General features: G+C 40.6%; 2 protein-coding genes across 3 annotated transcripts; one reads left to right on the top strand and one right to left on the bottom strand.

The window, feature by feature from the left end:
- Window positions 1-1,544: 1,544 nt before the first annotated feature.
- Window positions 1,545-3,554, top strand: LOC135619130 (uncharacterized). Its single transcript, XM_065120836.1, has 2 exons — window positions 1,545-1,685; window positions 1,781-3,554. Exon 2 carries the CDS (start codon window positions 1,865-1,867, stop codon window positions 3,500-3,502), a length of 1,638 nt encoding a protein of 545 aa, XP_064976908.1. The 5' UTR covers window positions 1,545-1,685; window positions 1,781-1,864; the 3' UTR covers window positions 3,503-3,554.
- A 3,620-nt stretch (window positions 3,555-7,174) lies between these two features.
- LOC103994521 (ethylene receptor 2) lies at window positions 7,175-11,954 on the bottom strand. Of its 2 annotated transcripts, none has more exons than XM_009414884.2 (3): window positions 11,554-11,954; window positions 9,133-10,995; window positions 7,175-7,925 (listed from the first exon to the last, which is right to left on the bottom strand). In XM_009414884.2, the coding sequence occupies exons 2-3, from the start codon at window positions 10,873-10,875 to the stop codon at window positions 7,395-7,397; spliced, it is 2,274 nt and encodes a 757-aa protein (XP_009413159.2). In that variant the 5' UTR covers window positions 10,876-10,995; window positions 11,554-11,954; the 3' UTR covers window positions 7,175-7,394. The 2 variants fall into 2 exon arrangements, with proteins under 2 accessions (XP_009413159.2, XP_064976907.1); XM_065120835.1 differs by having other exon boundaries at window positions 11,649-11,954.
- Window positions 11,955-24,944: the final 12,990 nt, after the last annotated feature.

Genomic DNA, 24,944 nt, shown 5'->3' with positions numbered 1-24,944 from the left:
ATGATCAGAACACTATTCCGGCAAATCTACCAAATTCCGGCCCATGCCAGTCCTCGAGTCCATCCCAATCACTTGTTACTTCAAGAAGAACAAATCATCCTCTGTAGCAGAGATCCTAAGCCCACGCACCGAAGACTGACACTGGGCTGGACCATGTCGTGCGCCTATAAACTGAGGCCTACTTCTCCTGTTCTTGATAGAATCAACGGAGGACCAACTCTAGCGAGTCTTAATTGTTACCGTAGTGTAGCTGTCAAGTGATTCATATGATATCAGATTGAACCGAGAATGGATTGTTGATGTCGTAACACGAAGTTTAGCAGCACAGCAAAAGCAGAAGAGACTGAAATGCCGACATCAACTGACGCTTTCATCCCACCTTTTGACTTCCAATAGCTTCAAAAGTTAAGAACACACCAAATCCCACTAACAGAACCGACGAGAAGTACACCACTTCGGCTCGATTACGGCAACTACAGAAACACCACCCACCCATCTCTGTAACTTTAGAGAAGAGGAAGAAGGAAGGGAACATGGTGACAACGAGAGACATGCAAAAGGCTGGAAGAACACAAAAGGGTGAGGCCCCAGTCTGATGATGTTCTCCACTGGGGGAAAACTCCAAAGAGAAAGGAGCTTAATTATGAGATGGTATGAAAGCCAACCTGTACCATTATAAACCTTTTGACGTGATCTATTCATGCTTGGCTCTACTTATATTTGTGGGGTTCGGTCAGCGTTGGGGACCAATATCGTATGTGATGCTTCATTCCCATCATCACCATCAGAAGAAAAGGTTATGGATCACATACATCGTTTTGGACTAGAGAAGGCCAAGTAGATACTCACAGAGGAGACGTCATTCCATGCGTATAACCTGAGTGAACTACATCTAATGCACTGTGCTATAGATTTTGCTTACATCTTGATGAGGAGATCTAACACTATACAATTACTAAAACATTATGTGAGGTCCGGACTTACAAGGCTTACGATATGATACCAATTAGAGAATTGATTCATTGGTGACTCAGCCGCTGCCCGAGTCTGATGAGGCCAAAACATGAGCACCTTCGAGAGAGCACGTCAACCCTTGCAAGTTCTCGGAGTGATTCAGCCGCTTGCCCGGCACAAGTCCAAAGAATAACTGACGCTAACTGCGACCTGACCCGACTACGGGGCCCATGTCTTGCACCAATCAACTGAGGAGTACGCGATCGGGTGCCGCGTCGATGACTGAAGATGCATTATAATTTTCCACCTGACAGGTCGACTTCTTGCGATGAGGTCCGATAAATGAAATGGCACCATAAACTGCCGTCGCTGCTCTCTTCCTTCCTCCTCGTTTAAACGCTCTCCCCGTCCTTCCCTCATTTAATTACTGCCCTTTCTCTCTCTGAAAGGAGGAAGAAGGAGTCCTTCCGAATGCTCTCTGCCAATTCGAACTCCGGAAAGCGACTCCTTTCCTCGTCTCGTCCGTTCTTCTGCCCCCACCCATCCCTTCTGCAGCCCTCGCTAGGTTCTGTTGAGTGCAGGTTTGAACTGTGTTCTCCGAGTGGCTGGCCGACTGAGATTAATGGAGTTCGGGTGGAAGCAGGAAAGATGAGATCTTTGGAATCGAGGAGGAGAATGGAAAGATTCCATTTGTTCCTGCTGAAATTGCATGCTGGCGAACTTCCTATCCGGTAAAGATCGGTGCTTTCTTTGTGTCCCGGTAGGTCTTGGATTCTTACTTGATTCTGACTACTGATTTCATTTTCTTGTTTCTTTCTCCTTGCAGAAGCCTAGTTTGAATGTGATAGGAGGCGCAGAAAGAGCCAGGGACTTTGCTAGATCTGTCCACGGCTCGTCTGAAACCCTAGCCATGGTGGCGGAGCCCTGGATTAACAAGATGCGGACTTCCGTCGCCGCCGCCAAGAGAAAGAAGAAGAATGACGGCTCAAATCCGTCGCCTTCCGCCGTCACCGTTGGGATACTCTCCTTCGAGGTCGCCAGCGCCATGTCGCGCGCCATCAGCCTATACCGCTCCCTTTCCGAATCTGAGATGGCCAAGTTCCGTTCCCAGACCCTCGCCTCCCACGGCGTCCGCCACCTCGTCTCCACCGACGAACCCTTGCTTCTGTCCCTCGCCCTCGCCGAGATGCTGGACGACCTCAACGGCGTTGCTGCCGTTGCCTCTCGCATGGGCCGCCGGTGCTCCCACCCGGCCCTCGTCGGCTTCGAGCACGTCTACTCCGACCTCCTTGCCGGCCGAATCGACCCTTCCCGACTCGGCTTCCTCTCCAAGGACATGGATGGCACTATCCGGAAGATGGAGCGCTTTGTCTCCGCCACCGCAGCGCTCTATGCCGAGTTGGAGGTCCTCACGGAGCTAGAGCATGCTGCCAAGAAGCTCCACCAAAACCCAGTCCACGATGAGAGCCGACGGGCCTTTGACCAGAAGATCGAGTGGCACCGCCAAGACATCAAGCACCTACGCGAATCTTCCCTTTGGAACCAGGTTTACGACAAGGTCGTCCTCCTCCTTGCCCGAGCTGTCTGCACCATTCATTCCCGGATATGCCTGGTGTTTGGGGAGACAATTAGCAGCTTGGATTGCCTAGTTGCTGATCAACGTTGCCAGCTTTCGGAGCAAATCATTAATTCAGTTCATCACCCAATTCATTCAGGGTCCCTAAGATCAGGTTCTATAGATGGGAAGTCCGATCAGATTCCTAAGGTAGCTTCTGATGCTTTTACTGATGTGAATTTCCGGAGGGCGGAGGGCCTCCGATTCCATTGTGGGGCAAGTCCCGGTAGGCTTTTCATGGAGTGCCTCAGCTTAGGCAGCTCTGCTTTATTAAAAGAGGGCACTGACGAATTCAAGAATGAGAGCCGCATCAGTCGTCCTGCATCTGGTCCTTTAGTTCCAGTTAGTGGTCAAGTAACACAGCACATGAGTGGCAAGAGATCAAAACTTGGACCAATTAGTAAGCTTACGATGCTCGCCTCACCCTCCACGGTGGGTGGTTCAGCTCTTGCATTGCATTATGCCAATATCATAATCATCATAGAGAAGTTGCTGAAGCATCCGCATCTGGTCGGGGAGGATGCAAGAGATGACCTATACCAGATGTTGCCCTCAAGCTTAAGGGCAGGTCTCAGAAAGAGTCTCAAGTCATATGTGAAGAATCTAGCTATTTATGATGCTCCACTTGCACATGATTGGAAGGAAGCGCTTGATAAGATTTTGAGCTGGCTTTCACCAATGGCTTATGAGATGATCCGTTGGCAGACCGAACGGAACTTCGAGCAACAGCAAATTATATCGAGGGCAAATCTTCTGCTGCTTCAAACTTTATATTTTGCTGACAGGGAGAAGACAGAGGTAGCTATTTGTGAGCTTCTGGTAGGGTTGAATTACATTTGCCGGTATGAACAGCAGCGAAATGCTTTGTTGGATTGTACTAGTAGTTTGGACTTTGATGATTGTATGGATTGGCATATGCAATACATATCTTAGCTTCGCTTGTAATTTATTCAAATTTAAATAAAGATTTGGTGTTCTTTTTTCCTATTTGTGCTTCCTGTAGATGAGGCAGAGTTGCTGATGTTCTACTGTCCGAGGTATAGATTCTTACTTCTAATGCACGTAGACCCTTCTGTTCGGCATTCGATGATACTTACCTGTCGAAGTTTCACACTTTTGATTCAATGTGATTCTTCATGCCTGCACACCGTATGCCCTTGCGTTCTGCATTTATTCTCTTCATTTGCTATATTTAAATTGATCGATACATCGCTTTGGGAAAGAATTTCTGGTAACTCAGAGAACTAAATTTTATAGTTTTGATGGAAAAACTCGTGCTTGCGACCCACCCTATTTGACATTATTAAATTTCTCATTTCTAGGCATACCGACTCCTCAGCGAGTATCTTTCTTCTGACCCTACAGAAGGAGACCATCCGACATGCTACCATGCCAAGTGAGTTTTTATGCACACTCAACTCTCCCACATCTTTACATATCTTTCTCTATTATCTTCTTTGAGTACTCGAGTGAGTCTACAGTAAGTTTACATAGGCTTTCTGTTGTACAGCTTTATCATTTCTAGGATTCTTTAATCATTCGTCTTTATACAAATCACAAATTTGATAATTCGTTAGCTAGCACCTTTCGTGGTTAATTATGATTCCAGATTGAGGTTTCCCTTCATAAGAATTCAATACATTAAACTGTTGTTTCATGGTCAAGGTTTTTCTAAAGATTCTCATTGTTGTAGCAGGAGCTTTAGATTTGATTCCTTTGATCTCACTATATTATACACAAACTGAGATTTATTCTTACAAACTATGAACTAGGCAGTGGACGGGTTTCAAGTTACTCGATTATAGGCATCTTTCTTGCCTATATTAAAGGCAATTTATGTTTTTTTTTTTCATTTTGGATTTTGCTCCTTGGAAAAATTATTGTTTCTTTAAAATTTTTGAAGGCACATTTTTTCCACATTGAGTATGATCTTACTGCTGCCAATAATATGTTACAAATGCAAAAAATCAGCATCAAGTTTCCGATATATCAAAGGTACTCTTCCCACATCTTGTTATTTTTGTGTTGATAGTTAGTGAGCTGACAGCTGAATAGGGAGCATCGAATAGATCAATTTTATGGTTCATTTTTTTATGTTTTCTATCCTATTTGCACGCATTGTATAAACCCTTTTCTTCATCTAACAAATTGATTCATGGACTTCTTATTTGTCGTGTTTACATTTTTTTTCCCCCTTGTATTATAGACCCGTGATCAACAAATATGCAGAACCTGTTTGTGGAAATATGACATGTTTTCTTCTATTTCTCCATAATATCTTGGCAAATGATCAAGCACCAAAACATCTGTTTGCTTCATGTGTCTATCACTTGACCTCTCTACTGGAGTTTGATTTCTGAAATCTGAACATCCAAGTTTCCATTCGAGAGCAGTCTTGGTATGTGTCCTGTTGAAGTTGTCAGAGAAGCAGCCCCATTAAATAGTTTTCTGACAAGGTATGTTTGAGTAGTGCTAACATTAATGTATGCCCACATACAAATCCAGTATCTTGTGTTTATGTGTCAGGTGTTCATCTTGTAAGCAATGAGATTATGGGCTGGGCAAAGAAGGTGCAAGAAACAAGTTGAACTTTACTTGCTTGTAGGTTGGTTGGCAGAAGTACAAGGATTTGCCCACCACATTTAAAGCTACTCGCCATTAACGCGAGTCTTCTCCACTTGAAAACATTTCATGGAGCATTCATGGCTCTCCAGCCGACTCTCCCTCGATGTGGACCCTTGCAGCTGAAGCCTTCACAAGTGAAATTAAAAGCTGGATATAAGAGTGACAGGCGTGGGTGGGAAGGAGGGAGACGAGCATTCTCGTGTGATAGCTTTTGCTGTTGATTCAATGGTGCATTAAAGATCTCCCATCTCCTGGTGAAACCTGTTCGAGGAATCCCCCTCTCCCGGACCTTGATTTCTCCCGGCAATGCTTTTGAGCTAATGGTGGGTCAATCTCCTGCGAAGAAGTAGCATTGCACAAATAATGAGGTTTCGTCCGGAGGGAGGATTCATGATGAGGCCAACTGTCGCTTTCCATGGCCATAGAGAGCAAGCTTCTCTCTGGCCACTGCTCTCTGTATGCCAAAAGCTTCCAGCGGAAACACGCGACATTGTCGAGCTATAATCAAAGACATCAAGTTGATTACACCGAGTGGGCAAAAGCTTTCGGCCATCAAAGGATGTGCTTTCGGAAGGCATCAGCCATTGTCTGTTTGTTGGGCATTGGGGGCCTCTCTTTGCTGGGAGAAGCGTGCTCTGCTTTTGCAGCCAACTTTTGATTATGGCGCCGCTGTGCTCCAACTTTTTTCTTGCTCGTTTCATGAGCTCTCTCCATCTGGAAAAGAACAACATCAGTAGATAAAACAAAATCATAATCAATCATTCTGTTGAGTATCTACTGCAGGCTGCAGGGCGATTTCTGGTCACGACCAATGTGTTACTACGAATTGGTGTCTCTCATTTATGATGTTACTTCGAAGAATCCCATCTGCACACCTTAGCCTTTGTCGAGGTTGAATCATCATCATCTTGCTAACCCTGTTCTTGCAAATTTACTACATGCGAGTTTTTATTTTGGCCTTTCTCATGAGGTGCCCCACTTTTTAATTTTATCATTTGGATGCTTTTTTTTTTTTTCTCGAATATCTTAAATGTTTCTCCTTGCGATCACCTCCACTTGTAAGTGAGCATTATCGATCATTGCCTTCATCCCATTGCACCCTCACGGTTCCTTTGTCACCCTAGGTTATTCTTATCCCCATCTCATGAACCCTAAGTTTTCCTTATTCATATTTTCATTGTTACGGAGAAAGAAACCCCTAAAAAATGAGTGGCTTAAGACATTCCTCGGTACTGTTGATAGCCTTTATAGTGACACTATCATTTCACTAATCTTTGTCCAAGTCTACTTCGAAACGATGATACAAAACTCTGTTGAGATCCTACGAATGTGAAGGAGACAATGAGGTCGAAGCAGAGGGGCGAAAACAATAGAGCTTACACGCAAGGTGAAGGCGACAAAATAAAATAGAGACAACGATAGACAATATTTGCCCAAAGGAGAAAATGACGACAACAAAAGGTATTTATAATATTAGAGAAAAAATATATCAAATTAAAAATTATGAACACCTTTCTAGAAAAATCTTTAAAAAAGATTTTTTTTTCATAAAAATCACCCACAGGCGTGTGCTATATATATATATATATATATATATATATATATATATATATATATATATATATATATATATATATATATATATATATATATATATATAATAGCAAACTATCATCTTTGGAGGTTGCGTGTTTTTAAAACAAGAATAGATGAAATACAAATCCCAGATTTTGTAGTGCATTCACTAAAAATTTCAGAATTAAATGACAGCATCTTTAAAGCGAGAATTCAACGATGGATATTTAGTGCTAACCAAATCCTCCACACCTTAATCGAATCTGCTTTAACAGCAAATAAGCCCAGTAGATCACAACATAAACACATCAAGATGGCCATCGATGGGGGTGGGCAATGCCTCTTGGGCAGTTTGATTGATCCAAGTAACCATAGCAAGCACCTGATAACTCTGAAGTGCCAAAATTGGGTTGAAGGGCAAAGCTTGTGTTCAATTCTAAGGCTAAATCAAAGCCATCATCTGAATCCTGTATACATGCTTGGGAGTGTGCATACTTATATCCACGGTGTTACAAAACTCTGTGGAATACAAAAGGAAAAAAAAGAAAAGAAAAAGAAAAAAAAGAAAAATCAGATTTGGACAGAAGGAGACCTCATGAGTGCCCCATGTTGCATTACAGCTGCTTTATGAGTTCTGAAGGACCCTATAAAGCTCATCTCCCATTGACTGTAATGTTACAGGTTTTCTAATTAAACCATTCATCCCGGACTGCAAGCACTTCTCCCATATATCGCCGTCAGCACTTGCTGTTAAACCTACAATCAAAGGCCAAGACCTGCTTCTAAACTTCCTAATCCTCGTCGCCACCTCAAACGCATCCGTTTGGGGCATGTGAAGGTCCAACATTATGAGTTGGAATGGTGTAACTGGGGCACCATATGAGTTCAGGCACTGAATTCCAGAGGCAACAGATGAGACATGGCAACCCAGTTTCTCGAGGAGCTTGCGAGTAACGGCCCTGTTGATGCCATCACTCTCAGCTAGCAGAACTCTGAGGCCTTTGAAGTTGGGGGTGGCAGATGTAGAATGCAGCTCAAAAGATCCTCTGGCCTCAGGCATTGCCATCAACCGTTGTAATTGGAATTGAAGAGCAAGTGTTATACTTTCTGACTGGCCTTGCAGGGTTTTAGCTTCCCAGATATTTCCCTGCATCATCTGCACATACAAAGAAAGTGTTTCATGAGCCACTCTGAAATTAGCTGCCTATCTGATGTCCTTTTGTCAACCATCCTGTCAGGGTCGAAACAAATGCAACAAGCAATTACTTAGGGCATTGGGTTTAGGCTTGTAAGGTTTATCAAAGGTCAAAACATCAGAAACTTGGGAACTAATCATTGTCAAATATGACATGATAGATTAACATGCCAGGTCTTAGCATATATTAGTATGCCAGAGTCCAATAGTTAAACAGTTGCTGAATGCATGGAATTGGTTGTAATTGTGGGTTAAAAACCACCATCCATAGAGAAGAATAAGATGGCAGACTGAGTTTCGGACAAGGTTTTCCAATTTTGATGCGCTAGGTTATCAGTCATAAAGATCCCTGTATTCACTACTTTGTTCTGCAAAAATGATTTCATCCCAAGCATGCCATCAAGTGTATCCCCATCTATTTCTCTGTCAATAAAAATTTATGGCTTCATGCACTGCTAACTTCTGCATATTGCTATAACATGATTAATAACCAACCAGGATACATAGGTGGGTTATGGAGGTCGATGTCATGTAAGCAATATGATACGAGGAACGAGGCTAAGAGTTTGTGGCACTGTATTTTACATATTTCTTTTAGCAATTTCATATCTAAATGCTGCCACCTATCAAGGTATAACATGATTCTTGCAGGTTATGAAAGATGCTACAGAATACGATGTTTTAAGACCCACGATCGGCATCTATAGAGCTTAAAAATATAGAGTTCCAATGCACCAAGAGATCCAATGCACTGAATCATTATACATAAAGGAACTGAAAGATCCACTGCACTCTAGCAAGTTTAAGAACCTTTTAAAGAGTATTCAAAAGATTAAAGTGACCAAACTGCACATATAGTTCTTTCATGTGATCAATCTAGGAAGAGAAAGAAAACCCAGTAATTTTCTTAGTGAAAATTTCAACTTGCAATGTCTCACTGAAAAGAGGTTTCTACTGCCAATTTATTTTTTTTAAGGTACTTTCAACTTCCAAAATCTCATGAAGAAGAGCAGAAGCCAAAACAAGACAAAAATGGACAGATCAGAAAGGAATGCAGTAAGTTGTAAGTTGCCCATGAGTTAACAGTAACATCAACCGTGTAATATGCAAAATGCTTTTAAGGTCATTGAGTAGAATTTTAAGGGAAATGGGAGATGATAAATAGTACCTGCACAAGCCTCTTGAACATTCGAAAGGTAAGGCCCATCTCCAAACCTTGAGAATCTGGTACCCGAGAAGACTGAACTGTCGATGAACTCACTTTATCGGTTTCTGATCCTTTTAACCTGACCTCAAACTTCACACAAGCATACCCATCAGAAAAGTTTGATTTCCATGGGACCCATGCCTGATCTTCTTTGTCACTGACCCCTTGATAGCCCATAACCCGGAACATCAGAGAACCTTCATCACACCCATTTAAAACAGTACCAACCATATGCAGTATCACATGAAAAATTCGCTTCTCATCACCAACAACCTGATCAGGCACTTCATTTTCTACCTGGAAACTGAAACCAAATCGTCTAAAATCGCAAAGACATCTTGCAGCAGTAATGGCTTCCTTGATCATAGAATGCAAGTGAAAAGGTCTCATTACCAAGGACACTCGCTCACTGTTTACAGTAGAAATTTCCATCACATCATTGACCAATGTCGAAACCACACTGCTGCTTTTTGTGATAGTATCTATGATGAGCCTTTGTTCGGGACTTAATTTGTCTTGTTGCATCATCGACAACAAACCCAAGATGGAATGAATGGGTCTTCTCATTCCCTGACTCATGGCAACTTGGAACTTGTTCCTTGCTTCACTTGCCCTCACAGTGTTCTGTCTCGCCTGAAGCAGATCTCGATTCTGTCGCACCAACTTCTCCCTCATCAATTGTGATTCCTCTAAAACTGCAGCATGGGAGAGGGCAACAGCGACCTGATCTGCAACAACCTCCACAATCTCTAGTTCCTGATGGCTCCAAACCCTTGAAGCATCCCTAGGGAGGACTAGAACCAGTAACGCATAGCTTGCTTGCACATCTTCTGGTGTTCCACCTTTGAAATTGGAAACCTTTAGCATCGGCATCCGTGTTGCGGCCACAGCTCCTGACTCAAGCATACCTCCACTACTTGCAGACCCGAGCACGGAGCCAGTACCAAGTATCTTCACACCCTTGGTTTCTTTGATTTCTAATATATCAGGGTCGTCAATAGAAATAGAACCGCTGTACAAATCCGAGGAGCTCCTCTGCCTTAGCTGATGAGTTAGTTGCATCTCCTTCTTATTCTCATCAGGCATCCACACTACACAGTTTTGCAGGCCCAATGTTTTTGACAGTTCGACCATAGTGGTGTATAAGATAGTATGCCTGTCAAGTGACTTGCGGATTTCTTGAGTCAGCATTCTTACATGCCAACTGGCCTCTTCCTGCATCTTCATCATGCCGACCTCCCTGTTCAGTTCCCGAGCTTTTAGTCTCAAGAAATTCTCCCTCACCTTCACTCGCAAGAGCTGAGGGATCAAGGTCAAGAGGGTTATTGCTGTGGCAAAAGACACGAGGGCAGTGAAGAATTTGGAAACGGTCAAGCTCAGCATCAGGAGAAACGAATGTTGCTCGTAAGTGAACACATTTAGCAAGTGTGTCAGTCCACACAGGACTATAAAGGCGCCGAACTGGAAGACGATCCATTTGAAGGGGAAGAGGTCGGAGCATGTGGCAAAGTACAAGAGCTCGAGGGGGATGGAGAAGTAGGCAGCAGCAATCAAGAAATCGCTCGCCTTCTGGCACCGGAAAATGTTCTCAACATTCCAAAAGGTGTCCCCATCGCAGTTGCATCGTGAGTAACCGATCCCAGTTGCAGATGCAGACAATAGAATGGAAGAGATTAGAAGCCCATGGAACAATGCTCTTAACATTTGAGCTAGGACACCAGGTTCATTTCATTTGACTAGAAACCCCAAGCTTGTAGTTTGCTCATAAGATCACACACTGCTAAGTCCCTAAAAGATAAAGCTTCCAGCAGTTGATCCGGATGCCTAGAATCAAATGAAAACAAATTTGTTATGAACTGAAAAGTAATCGGGAAAGAGAAAACTAGCATCAAAGCATACTTCATTCAAGAAATTACTAGGACCCTTCGAACTCCCAAAAGTATGTTGATTTAGTATCTGTGACCCAATTCAGAAGGCAACAATAAGATCCCACGATAAATTTATGATCCAAATGGAAACTTTACGTCATTAATCTTATCCTAATACGAACAAAAAAAAAAGAAAGACCGAATCTTGAATCTCAGAACCGAGCATCAAGAAGCTCCTCCCGATAACATGCGCTATTCAGAAAGATGAAAATTTTAACGAAGAGAAAACCTACAAAATCATTTCCCAATCTTTTCAGACGAATCTAAAAGAAAATCCATTAAAGTAACCAAAACAATCCCAAAAAACTCGAGATAAGATTTCGAAAGGCAACCCTAACCGATAAAATTACACCAAAACAAAAGAAAATGAAATCAATGGATCCTAAAGTTGCAGAAAACAAAACCAAAAGGACCATTTTATTATGGATCCACCACCGAAAGAAATAAATCTCACCTCTCGCACATCTATTTTCCCAAATTCTCTGCGTGCCAGAAAAAAAATCCACAAGAACCATCAATTCCAAGCCAAAAGGAAAGGCGACGCCCCACCCGAACGCAGCCAGCAGCAAGCGAGAGCGAGGACCATCACCCACGAGACCACCATCTCCAATCCGTCGCCCCGTGCAAGGAGGACTGCAACGACCGATTCAGACCATCGTCACGACCGGGAGCCGCAGCTCCCTCCAAGGAGGAAAAATCGTCAGCCAGTCCTCCGATCCTCCTCCAAGGCTTCTCCGCTTTTTTCCGCCCGCATTCCGATGGCTCGAGCCGCTGGAAACGGAGCAGCAGCGCAAGGAGAGGAAGGAAGGAAGAGAAACAGGGGGAAGGAGCAAACAGGAAGGGGGAAGAAGGAGGTCCAAGTAAGCGAGAAGCGTCCTTTTTCTATTATCACCCACTCTTTTATCTTTACCACCCCTCACACTCGGGTCTCCTCGAGAGTTGCATCAGTCATCAAGACCCAACTCCACCGTTCATTTTGATCATGTGCAAATTTTCGAAGCGTATTCTGTTGGGAGGGTTTCCCAGGAAGCCCTTCGTATGGGGAAGGGGAGGGGTGAGGATAACAGTACGATGGGGATGGAGATAAGCGAACGGGGTCGCTCAAAACCAAGGCGGAAGGGGGAGGGGAACCAGGCAGGGATGCCGCCGTGGGGCCCGCAGATCGACGTGGGTGTCCGGCCGCCCGGGTGTTGGTTAAATCCCAAACCTCGACTACCCAACGCGAATCGTGGTTGTTTTATATCGACGTGAGGCGAACCTGGACGCCCCCCCCACCCCCCCGGGCCCACCCGTCCCCATCACCCGGATATTTGTCCACGGAGGCCGCCCTCATTTAATTCTTTTCTCCTTTTTCTTTTTATTGTTTCTATTTTTCGGAAAATGAAGCCTCTTCGTCCTCGTCCTCCTCGTCCTCCCCGTCATCGTAATCATCACCAGGATGAAGCCAAACACAAAGGATGACGAAGGATTTGTCTCTGCGCTGCCACAGGAGTTCGTATGCGCCCCAGCCCCACCTCGTTCGGACGCAGATGCATGTAAAGAATGCTCGGAAAGATGGAACGAAGGATCTGTATTCATAACAACACTAATGTTTTTTCCTTCTTCAGACCAATGGTTATGAAAACGTCAGAATAATAAAAGATATTAATACGAATTTCGAACCAAACAACTGTCGTGCATCGTCGTAGCATTTCTATAATACTGTCTTAAGAGTGAAATAATATCTTCTTTCCCCTGCTAAGGAGATTTATGATCGTATGATATTGCCCATATTTTCATAGGTTATTCACATCGAAATTCCTCCTTCCTCTCCCTGACTGGTACAGTGCCAAGCCATGTCGCCATTAATCCAGTTCCTTCAGCGGTGGTGCATTCCCCCTGCTAATATGGAGTAGGTGCTGCAGTTGAGCTGCTCGTGGTCCTCGTGGTGTACGGTCAGAGTGCTTGGGGGTGGGGTACCGAGGGACCTTTTTGAGAGCGAGAACACAAGTCCAACCTATCTGACCCTTTGAGCGAAGGTATATATATATATATATATATATATATAGGAATTTAAAGGGAGTCTGTGTGCAAGTGCAAGTAGCTCCATGTGGCTTCTACATGTAGGTTAAGGACACAAGATCCATTAGCTGCAAGCTGATGAAAGTGGATGCATGGTTGCAGCAAAAGTTGCTCCTCTTAACATAGGGTGAAGCCAAGTTGCTTCTAACCCACTCCTTTTCCAAAGCCGATGCAGTCCCCTTGGTCATGTTGATACAGTCCTGAGGTGTTATAGGTCCGAGTACGGCATCCAGGATTTAATAATTCCTCTTGTTGACGGAATCACAACCCTAACCCTAGACCAAGAGAGACTTGTAGATTGTATGATCATATTTAATTCGATAAAATATACTATAATTTTAATTAAATTTTGATTAAAGTCATCAATCAATAAAAAAAATAATTATAATATTATTCTTTATTAACGATGATATTAATGAGAGGGATTCTCCTACTTATATATTATATTTTTATTTATAAATAGAAAATATCTCATAAGGATTATATATAAAAAAGAGATTATAAATCTACTTTCGTCACTTCTGTATTCTATTGTTTATATTTATAGTGATCCTACAAAGGATAAGAAGATAATAGAATATGAGTCTAATTCTCCTTGTAAATCCATTCCTTTGGATCGGACGATGATGCATTTATAAATCAGAAGAAAGGCATTCTGAATGACATCCAGAGGCATGCATATTAAGTTTAATCTATTGTTATTTGATTTCATATTCTAATATTAAAGTTTTTTCATATAAGAATAGCATGATTATAGTTTTTATCCTTACAATTGGTATCAATATTATTTTGAAATCAAATACCCTGGATCATAAAAAAATTAGATTTATTTTATATTATTTGTTTTTTGTTATCGTCATTTGCTTGTGAAAAGTGCTTCAATATATTTTGTTTATCTTGTAGTCATTTGCTTGTGAGCAATGAAGGTTTCTCACCCACAAGTGGAATCATGGACGAAAGGTTGCTACCTAATCTTGGTCGACGAGCTGTGTCAGTAGTTTGCTGTCAACGATAACACTATGAAGACCAATGGCCTACCTTGGTCGCTGGCCCTACCACATGTTGAATCTTGGATTTTGATGATATAATCAATTGGTGGGTTAATTGATCTAATCCATATTATTGAGTTAAGTGCGTAGGATTAACTACGATAACCAGAAAACATAAAGCAAGGATACCGGAGTCGAGCTCGATGGACGTTTAAGAGACCGAAGAATCATCGGAGATGCTGCCGGAACCATCCGAGAAGAAATCGGGAACGTGTCGGAAGTTCGCCGAAGAAATCGTCGGAGGCTCGCGGAGATCACCGAGAAGGCTCGGCTACTCGTTAAAAGTCATCACAAAGATTGGGAGCTTGCAGGGAGTCCGTCGGAAGAAGTTCGTCGGAAAGCTCGCCGGAACAAGACTCGACGTTCGCGGTTGAAAATTTACTTAGGATGTGTTTTGGTTATGTAGTCCACTTGTAATTAGGATTAGGATTAAGAGATAATCCTATATCCTGGTTAGGGGCCAACTGGGCCCAAAGTTAGAGTTGGTTTAGGCTAAAAATTAAGCTAAACCAGCGAACTAGAGAGCCAAGATTGAAGCCCAACTAGTGGCTGAAAACACTATAGTTGGGCTGAAAACACTGTAGGCGGTGGCACCGCCTAGTTGGGCGGTGGAACCGCCCAGCACCCGAGTGCTGGGCGGTGACACCTCCTTGGCTGGGCGGTTGCACCGTCCAGTACCCGAGTGCTGGGCGGTGGCACCGCCTGGCTGGGCGGTGGAACCTCCAGCACCGGGAACCCTAAAAGAATTCAAATTTTGAAACCCAAAATTTGAATCCTCTTGAGGCCTATAAATACCCCTCAAATCTCAACTGAGGTTACAACTTTTGAGAAGCATTTTGATTGAGAGAAAAGTCTTAGAAAGTCTTAGCAAGTCTTGTTTTCAATTTGCTAGAGAGTTCTCCTCCTTCTTTCTTATTGAAAATTTGTAAGAGGTTGAGCTGCTTGTAAAAGGTTGTAAGAGGGGTGTTTACCCTTCCATTTCAAGAGACTTGCTAGTGGAAGGTGGGAGCCTCATCGAAGAGGGGCCTCGCAAGTGGAGTAGGTCATTTGACCGAACCACTCTAAAAATCGGCGTAATCTCTGGTTTGCTTTTTATTGTTGTCATTTACATTACTGCAAATCTTCTTACTGCTTTAGTTTGTATTACTCTTGCTGCGCAACTTTAAGAATACGCCTTCAAGTTAAATTTCTCAAGTTTCGTTCTTAACGTACGAAAGATTTTGATTAAAATCGAAGTTTTAATCCGCTGCACTAATTCACCCCCCCCTCTTAGTGCCGCTCCGATCCTAACAAGTGGTATCAGAGCAAGGTTATCTCTCATATTTGGTTTAATACCCAAGAGAGATGGCTTACTCCGGCATGCAAGAGGGCCATTCTATTGCACGACCACCTTTGTTTAATGGGTCGGATTACACATATTGGAAGACTCGCATGAGAATCTTCCTCATTTCTATGGACTTTGAGCTTTGGTCTATTGTCGAGAATGGATTTCAAAAATCTTCTCTTCCGATGAGCGAATGGAATGAATCGGAGAAGAAGGTTTTTGCTTTAAATGCAAAGGCTATGAATGCCTTGTTTTGTGCACTAGACAAAAACGAATTTAATCGTGTTTCAATGTGTGATTCGGCTTTTGATATTTGGAGAACTCTTGAGGTCACTCATGAAGGCACTAGCCGAGTGAAAGAGTCCAAAATCAACATCCTTGTGCACTCTTACGAACTTTTCCGAATGAAACCAAGTGAGTCCATCGGAGACATGTACACCCGGTTTACGGATGTCATCAATGGACTCAAAGCTCTTGGTAAAGATTTTACTAACTTTGAACTAGTAACTAAAATCTTAAGATCCCTCCCTAAAAGTTGGGATCCAAAAGTTACGGCCATTCAAGAGGCCAAAGACCTTAAAGCATTCCCTCTTGAAGAACTCATTGGGTCTCTAATGACCTACGAAATGACATGTCAAGCTCATGACGAGCTCGAGAACCCCCTTCCAAAGAACAGGAAGGATATGGCACTCAAATCACAAGAAGACCACTTGAAAGGAACATCAAGTGATGAGGACAGTGACAATGACATTGCACTTTTGACTCAAAAGTTTAAAAAATATTTAAGAAAGAACAGATTTAAAAATAATACAAAAAATAAATTTGAACAAAAGAAAGACCAAGTGATTTGCTATGAATGCAAAAAACCGGGACACTACAAGAACGATTGTCCTCAAGCCAAAAAGAGGACATCAAAGAAAAAGGCGTTCAAGGCAACGTGGGATGATTCAAGTGCATCCGAAGAAGAGGAGTCCAACACCGAGCAAGTTGCTCATTACGCGCTAATGGCGTTAGGAGAAGAGGTATGTGATTTATTTAATGAAGATTTATCTTTTGAAGAACTGTCTATCGCTTTTCATGAATTATTTGATGAATGTAGAACTGTTAGCAAGAAGTTAAGTATCTTAAAGAAAGAGCATGCTTTGCTACAAGATAAGTTTGATAGTCTTCAAACTCCTCCATGCTCTAAGTGTGAGCACTTAGAAGCAATAAAAAATGAAAATATGCTTCTTAAGGAAACCTTAAACAAGTTTAAGGTTGGTAGCAAAGGATTAGATATGATCCTTGCAAACAAGGGTCACATCGCAAATAGAAATGGAATTGGATTTGTAAAAGGATTACATCAAAATCCCACCACTTTCGTAAAAGGACCTACATTACATGTTTCCTCTTATGTGAAATGCAACTTTTGTTGCAAATCCGGACATATTGCCTACAAATGCCCATTTAGGAAAATTAGTTCACAAAAATTAATATGGGTTCCTAAAGGAACTATAAAGAATTCAATCATAAATAACAAAGTTAGTGGGTCAATTTTTGAGGCACCCAAAATCAAATGGGTACCTAAAAATCATCCTCTTTTGTAGACAAACCCACAAGCTAGGAGCAAGAGATGGTATCTCGATAGTGGATGCTCAAGACATATGACTGGAGATCCATCTCATTTCTCTATGCTCACTAGCAAAGAAGAAGGGTACGTTACCTTCGGAGACAACAACAAGGGCAAAATCATTGGCAAGGGAACTATTGGTAACAAATTTAATTTTTCCATTGATGATGTCTTACTAGTTGATGGATTGAAACATAATCTCTTGAGTATTAGTCAACTATGCGATAAAGGTTACATCGTTAGATTTGAATCAAATATGTGCATTATTGAAAAACCAAATCATAACATGACTATGATTGCTTTAAAACAAAATAATGTCTATACCATCAATCTTGATGAACTAAGTAATGAAATGTGCTTCTCCGCCGTAAATGATGATGCTTGGCTTTGACATAGGAGATTAGGCCATGCAAGCATGAAAACAATATCTAAGATCTCATCTCAAGAATTAGTACGAGGAATTCCAAATATAAAGTTTATTAAGGACAAAGTATGCGATGCATATCAACTAGGCAAACAAATAAAAACAAGCTTCAAACCAAAAAATCAAATTAGCACTACTAGACCATTACAATTGATCCATTTGGACTTATTTGGACCAATTGATACAACAAGTCTAGGTGGAAGCAAATATGCCTTTGTGATTGTGGATGACTACTCTAGATACACTTGGACCTATTTCTTAGCTCACAAAAGTGATTGCTTCAAGTGTTTCTCTAAATTTTGTAAACTCACTCAAAATGAAAAAGGCTTCATGATTTCATCAATTCGGAGTGATCACGGTGGTGAATTCCAAAACCGTGACTTTCAAAATTTTTGCGAAAGTAATGGGTACAATCACAACTTCTCAACTCCAAGAAATCCTCAACAAAATGGAGTAGTTGAAAGGAAAAATAGAAACCTATAAGAAATGGCAAGAACTATGTTGAATGAACATAGTTTACCTAAGTACTTTTGGGCCGAAGCCGTAAATACGGCTTGCTACATCATGAATAGAGTCATAATAAGACCATCCATATCCAAAACTCCCTATGAATTATGGAATAACAAAAAACCAAACATCTCCTATTTTAAAGTTTTTGGTTGTAAATGCTTTATTTTAAATGAAAGGGATGCTTTAGGAAAATTTGATGCTAAATCCGATGAAGGCATCTTTCTTGGTTACTCTTCCGTTTCTAAAGCTTTTCGGGTTTTTAATAAAAGAACTTTAGTAATTGAAGAGTCTATTCATGTAGTTTTTAATGAAATTTCCGATTTAAAGAAAAATGATTTTGATAATGATCTTGGTTTTGATAATTTGAATTTAAATGAACCCTCTCCTCAAAATAGCCTTTTGAATGCATCTTCTTCCGAAATTTCTTTACCAAAAGAATGGAAGTATGTAGATGCTCATCCAAAAGAGCAAATTATAGGAGATACATCAAAAGGGGTTCAAACTCGTTCTTCTTTCAAAAATTTCTGTGCTAACGCCGCTTTCCTTTCTCAAATTGAACCTAAATGCATTGACGAAGCCTTAAAAGATGATTTTTGGATCATTGCAATGCAAGAAGAATTGAACCAATTTGAGAGGAATGAGGTATGGAAGCTTGTTCCTAGACCAAGTGACCACTTAGTCATAGGTACTAAGTGGGTCTTTAGAAACAAGCAAGACGAAAATGGTATCGTGGTTAGAAACAAGGCTAGATTAGTGGCCAAAGGTTTCAACCAAGAAGAAGGTATCGATTACGATGAAACCTTCGCTCCCGTGGCTCGATTAGAAGCCATAAGGATGCTCCTTGCCTATGCTAGTAGTAATAATTTTAAACTATTTCAAATGGATGTTAAAAGTGCTTTCTTGAATGGTTTTATTTCCGAAGAAGTATTTGTCGAACAACCTCCCGGATTTGAAAATTCTCTTCTTCCTAATCATGTATTCAAATTGACTAAAGCTCTCTATGGCTTAAAACAAGCTCCTAGAGCTTGGTATGAAAGGCTTAGTTCCTTTCTTATTTTAAATAATTTTACCAAAGGCAAGGTTGATACTACATTGTTTATTAAACATTTTGAAAATAATTTTCTTATTGTGCAAATTTATGTTGACGATATTGTGTTTGGCTCTTCGGATGAATCACTATGTGAATCATTTGCCAAATGTATGAGTCTTGAATTTGAAATGAGTTTAATGGGTGAATTAACTTTCTTTTTGGGATTACAAATCAAACAACTTAGTGATGGTATATTTCTTAACCAATCGAAATATACATTAGAATTGTTAAAACGATTTAACATGGATAATTCAAAAGCAATAAACACCCCTATGAGTACTACGACTAAGTTAGATATGGATGAAAATGGTGAAAGTTTCGATCAAAAAACATATAGGGGAATGATAGGTAGTCTACTCTACCTCACTGCGACTAGACCGGATATTATGTTTAGTGTAGGACTTTGCGCTAGGTTTCAATCTAATCCTAAATTATCTCATCTTAAGAGTGTTAAAAGAATATTTAGATATCTCAAAGGAACTCCAAATTTAGGATTGTGGTATCCAAAATCTGAAAAATTCGATCTAATAGCTTATGCAGATGCCGATTTTGGCGGATGCAGGATAGATAGAAAAAGTACATCCGGAACATGCCAATTTTTAGGACATGCACTTGTTTCTTGGACTTCTAAGAAACAAAATTCAGTCGCACTATCTACGGCGGAAGCCGAATACATTGCTGCAAGTGCATGTTGTGCACAAGTAATTTGGATGAAAAATACATTAGAAGACTATGGAATTCACTTTAAAAATATTCCCATAAAATGTGATAATACTAGTGCCATATGCCTTACTAAAAATCCAATTCAGCACTCTAGAACTAAGCACATCAACGTTAGGCATCATTTCATACGCAATCATGTTTTTAACAATGATGTTGTTCTAGAATTCATTGACACAAAGCATCAATTAGCAGATATATTTACAAAAGCTTTGAATGAAGACCAATTTGAATTCATCCGAAGGGAATTAGGTATGTTAAATTGTCCCTAAACAATAAACTTGTTTGATTGGATTTTCCGTAAAGTTTTTCATCTTCTTTCCATCTCTCATTCTCCTTCAAATTCCATATGACATGTTGTGAAATCTCGAAATCGACTTTGATGACTTGATTATGAATTTCAAGTTAGCGATTTGATTTAAATAAGTTTTATCTAAATCATAATCTTGATCTTGCAAAATTGGAATCACAAATAATATCTCTTGGCATTCATGAATTGATACTTACAAATATGAAAGTATTGGCATTCATGACTTGAATTTGATTGAAACATTGTATGCTTAAATTCATCATTCTCCTATGTTTCAAAAATTCTTTAAATGCCTTATGTGATGATTAAAAAGTAATGTTGAGATTTTCATGAATTTGACGATTTGAATGAGTTTGTATTCGAATTATGATCTTGACTTCGTGAAATTACTACTTGAATTTTTTTATCCCAATCTCTCTCTTATACATCTACAATTTCTATTATTCATAGAAAGAAGAGATTAGATAATATGAATGCATGCTGAATTTTCCTCTAAAATGAACTCTGCGTAAATATTTTTGCATACTTAATTTTCAATGATAAAATCGTTGTATGACAAAATTTGTGCTTCAAGTCTCATTTTCCTTTTGTTGATGACAAAGGGGGAGAAGTGATGACTTATATGACATGACTAATATGAATTACAAAAACTTGTGTGATATGAATGTCTTATATGACTTGCAAATCCTTGAAAATATCACAAGATTGATATCATGAAATTTATATTGAAAATCTTTATCTTCTGTGTGATATGAATGTCTTATATGACTTGCAAATCCTTGAAAATATCACAAGATTGATATCATGAAATTTATATTGAAAATCTTTATCTTCTGTCGTAGCAAAATTCGTCCCGTATCATTTAACTTATGATTTTCATCGAAGTTTCGTACTTACTATTGTTTAATGAGGATAACGATAAAGTTCTACGATTAGAACTTATCGGGTTATGCTTGAATCCAATGGGATGGAATTCAAGTGTTTTTTATCTTCTCATAATATGGCATATAGATAGGGGGAGTTATGTTTAACTCCGTCATCAATTGATTGTCATCATCAAAAAGGGGGAGATTGTTGAATCTTGGATTTTGATGATATAATCAATTGGTGGGTTAATTGATCTAATCCATATTATTGAGTTAAGTGCGCAGGATTAACTACGATAACCAGAAAACATAAAGCAAGGATACCGGAGTCGAGCTCGATGGACGTTTAAGAGACCGAAGAATCATCGGAGATGCTGCCGGAACCATCCGAGAAGAAATCGGGAACGTGTCGGAAGTTCGCCGAAGAAATCGTCGGAGGCTCGCGGAGATCACCGAGAAGGCTCGGCTACTCGTTAAAAGTCATCACAAAGATTGGGAGCTTGCAGGGAGTCCGTCGGAAGAAGTTCGTCGGAAAGCTCGCCGGAATAAGACTCGACGTTCGCGGTTGAAAATTTGCTTAGGATGTGTTTTGGTTATGTAGTCCACTTGTAATTAGGATTAGGATTAAGAGATAATCCTATATCCTGGTTAGGGGCCAACTGGGCCCAAAGTCAGAGTTGGTTTAGGCTAAAAATTAAGCTAAACCAGCGAACTAGAGAGCCAAGATTGAAGCCCAACTAGTGGCTGAAAACACTGTAGTTGGGCTGAAAACACTGTAGGCGGTGGCACCGCCTAGTTGGGCGGTGGAACCGCCCAGCACCCGAGTGCTGGGCGGTGACACCTCCTTGGCTGGGCAGTTGCACCGTCCAGTACCCGAGTGCTGGGCGGTGGCACCGCCTGGCTGGGCGGTGGAACCTCCAGCACCGGGAACCCTAAAAGAATTCAAATTTTGAAACCCAAAATTTGAATCCTCTTGAGGCCTATAAATATCCCTCAAATCTCAACTGAGGTTACAACTTTTGAGAAGCATTTTGATCGAGAGAAAAGTCTTAGAAAGTCTTAGCAAGTCTTGTTTTCAATTTGCTAGAGAGTTCTCCTCCTTCTTTCTTATTGAAAATTTGTAAGAGGTTGAGCTGCTTGTAAAAGGTTGTAAGAGGGGTGTTTACCCTTCCATTTCAAGAGACTTGCTAGTGGAAGGTGGGAGCCTCATCGAAGAGGGGCCTCGCAAGTGGAGTAGGTCATTTGACCGAACCACTCTAAAAATCGGCGTAATCTCTGGTTTGCTTTTTATTGTTGTCATTTACATTACTGCAAATCTTCTTACTGCTTTAGTTTGTATTACTCTTGCTGCGCAACTTTAAGAATACGCCTTCAAGTTAAATTTCTCAAGTTTCGTTCTTAACGTACGAAAGATTTTGATTAAAATCGAAGTTTTAATCCGCTGCACTAATTCACCCCCCCCTCTTAGTGCCGCTCCGATCCTAACACCACAAACCATGATTATGCAAGCAGCAACATTGCATGCAACGACTATATAAACCGCAGCGACATTGTGTCCGATGGCAAAGGAGGGTTCTACGATAGGTGGTCATCGGTGAGCGATCATCGGTGTTGACAGACATCTTTTTATCCATAACAATATAGCATAGGGTGATGACTTGCTTTATCATCGACCTTGTTGTGGGTAACAAACTACTATTGGTGGCATCATAGGGAGTCACAACGATAGGACTCTATATGCTAATGCTCATGTGTGTTGGTTCTAGTGGTGGTTAAGGGTGATAGTGGCATCGCGGCATTGGATGCTATGATGAGGAGTCCCACAACCGTCATAGGGTTGCATCACAAAGTGTTAACAAAGACCTAGATAATAGCGATGGTGTGATAGCCCTACTGAGGGCGACAATCACACGAGGTCATGGCATATTACGATAGGAAGGAGTCTCATTGGGTGTCATTACGATGATGGGATTTGGCAATGGGAGCATTGCTAAAGGTTGTTGGATGTCGCAACGAGATAGGAGGTGTCATGGCAGGAAAAGTGTCACCACAGACGGTGCATTGTGAAGATGGTCATCAACACCGACTTGATGGTAGCCAGAGACCAATCCGGGTGTCATGGGTGAGGTGCATAGTGGGATAGTTTTTCATAGACATGTGCTTCTTCGTGGAGTTGTCTGAGGCCACAAGGCCCATGATGGTGGTTTGGGTGCTGCTCAGATAGCAACTCAACATTTGAATAAAAGGTATTGACACAGGAGTGTCTAATTTGCTATAATCTGCTCATATTGACCTTATTAATGCTATGATATATTTTTCAGCCCACAATGTTGTCTCATAGTTTTCAACTCAACACACTCAATTATGACAACTCATGAGTATATTCCCTACACAAAGTTACAACTGTCTCAATGTGCTTTTCTTCATGACCAAGGAATGTATTAAAAAAGTTAGTTACCAACCGTAAAACACTTAATTTCGAAATTTCCTATGCATAAAGGGTTGTTTCATACACTAGTACTTATTTTTGTGTTTAGGGGTTAAAAAGAATTTTAGAAACTAATGATATTTTAGTTAAAGTTCTCTTGGAGTTCTCCCTTAAACTCTATATCTCTTGGATGCTTCCTTTAGTAGTGAGTCTTTTATTTTCAGCTTTATATCCTTATTTAATTTCCTTTGGGTGGTGAACTTTTTGTATCCCTTTGTGATTTTAAACTTAGTGATGAACTATTTTTCTATTTTATTAAAGTATTATCGTGAGTTCATTCATTTTATATCTAAAAAACTATATCATCGATTTTCTTTCGAAATCTATTCTACTTCCCCCCCCCCCCCCCCCCCCCCCAATTCTGCATCACCCTAGTATTAGTTTGGTATCAGAGCTAAAAGCTATAGATCATGACAATGCGGAATGGAAAGGATATAGTTGGTGGAGATAGTTGTCGTGAAGATGATACTGAGTCATTGAAGTTGCAGCTACAAAGATAGCTGCGTAGTCTACAAGAAAAAAATGAAATAATCGAAGAACTTCAAAGTAGAAACAACTAGCATGAAAATGATGTCCATGAATTTACTTCTGATGATGATACACCTCCTCATCTAAGGGGGTCGAGAAGATTTCGGACAAGACATGGAGTTCAAGACGAGTTGCAAAATAAATACAACCAAAGATTGGATATTCCAGAGTTTGAAGGCAAAATAAGCATTGATAACTTTATCGATTGGCTTAATACAGTAGAAAAAAATTTTATTTTCATGAACCACCAGAACAAAAAAAAGGTAAAACTTATGGCACTCAAACTCAGACGGAATGCATCTTTTTGGTGGGAAAATATGAAGAAACAAAGAGAACATGAGGGGAAGAGTAAGATCATGATATGAGAGAAAATGAAAAGGGAGCTGAAAAAAAAAATATTTACCTCACAATTATAGGCAAGAGATCTTTCTCAAAATCTATAATTTCAAGCAAAAAAATCTTAGTGTGGATGAGTACACTACAAAATTCGATAATCTAATGTTAAAAGGAGAGCTTGTGGAACCAGAATAGCAAACCATTGTAAGATACTTAAGAGATTTGAAATATAAGATTGCTAAAGTGGTTCAACTATAGCCATATTGATCTTTAAATGATATGAGCAAGCTGACATTCAAAGCTGAAAAACAATAGAAGTTTAAAAAGAGTTATCAGTATGGTTTAAAAAAAGGATATACAAAAGGAGGAAGTTCCAAGCCTACTATCCAAAACAAGGTGATTATCTAAGGTGCAAGAAAAGGGTGAAGAATCTGCTAACAATAAAAAAACACATAATTCTTCTACCCCAAGTGGCTAAAAATGCTTTAAATGTCATGGTTTGGGGCATATTGCTTCAGATTATCTAAATA

Source organism: Musa acuminata, chromosome BXJ2-8 (genome assembly GCF_036884655.1).
Source record: "Musa acuminata AAA Group cultivar baxijiao chromosome BXJ2-8, Cavendish_Baxijiao_AAA, whole genome shotgun sequence".
Lineage (NCBI taxonomy): Eukaryota > Viridiplantae > Streptophyta > Magnoliopsida > Zingiberales > Musaceae > Musa > Musa acuminata.
The sequence above is the reverse complement of the archived record's forward strand: the minus strand, read 5'-3'. Positions and strand labels throughout refer to the sequence as shown.

Coding starts and splice junctions, on each gene's coding strand:
- LOC135619130 (XM_065120836.1), top strand. CDS start 1,865: ATGGTGGCGGAGCCCTGGATTAACAAGATGCGGACTTCCGTCGCCGCC.
- LOC103994521 (XM_009414884.2), bottom strand. CDS start 10,875: ATGTTAAGAGCATTGTTCCATGGGCTTCTAATCTCTTCCATTCTATTG. Junction 7,926..9,132: donor TGTTCAAGAGGCTTGTGCAG/GTACTATTTATC, acceptor TTGTATGTGCAG/ATGATGCAGGGAAATATCTG.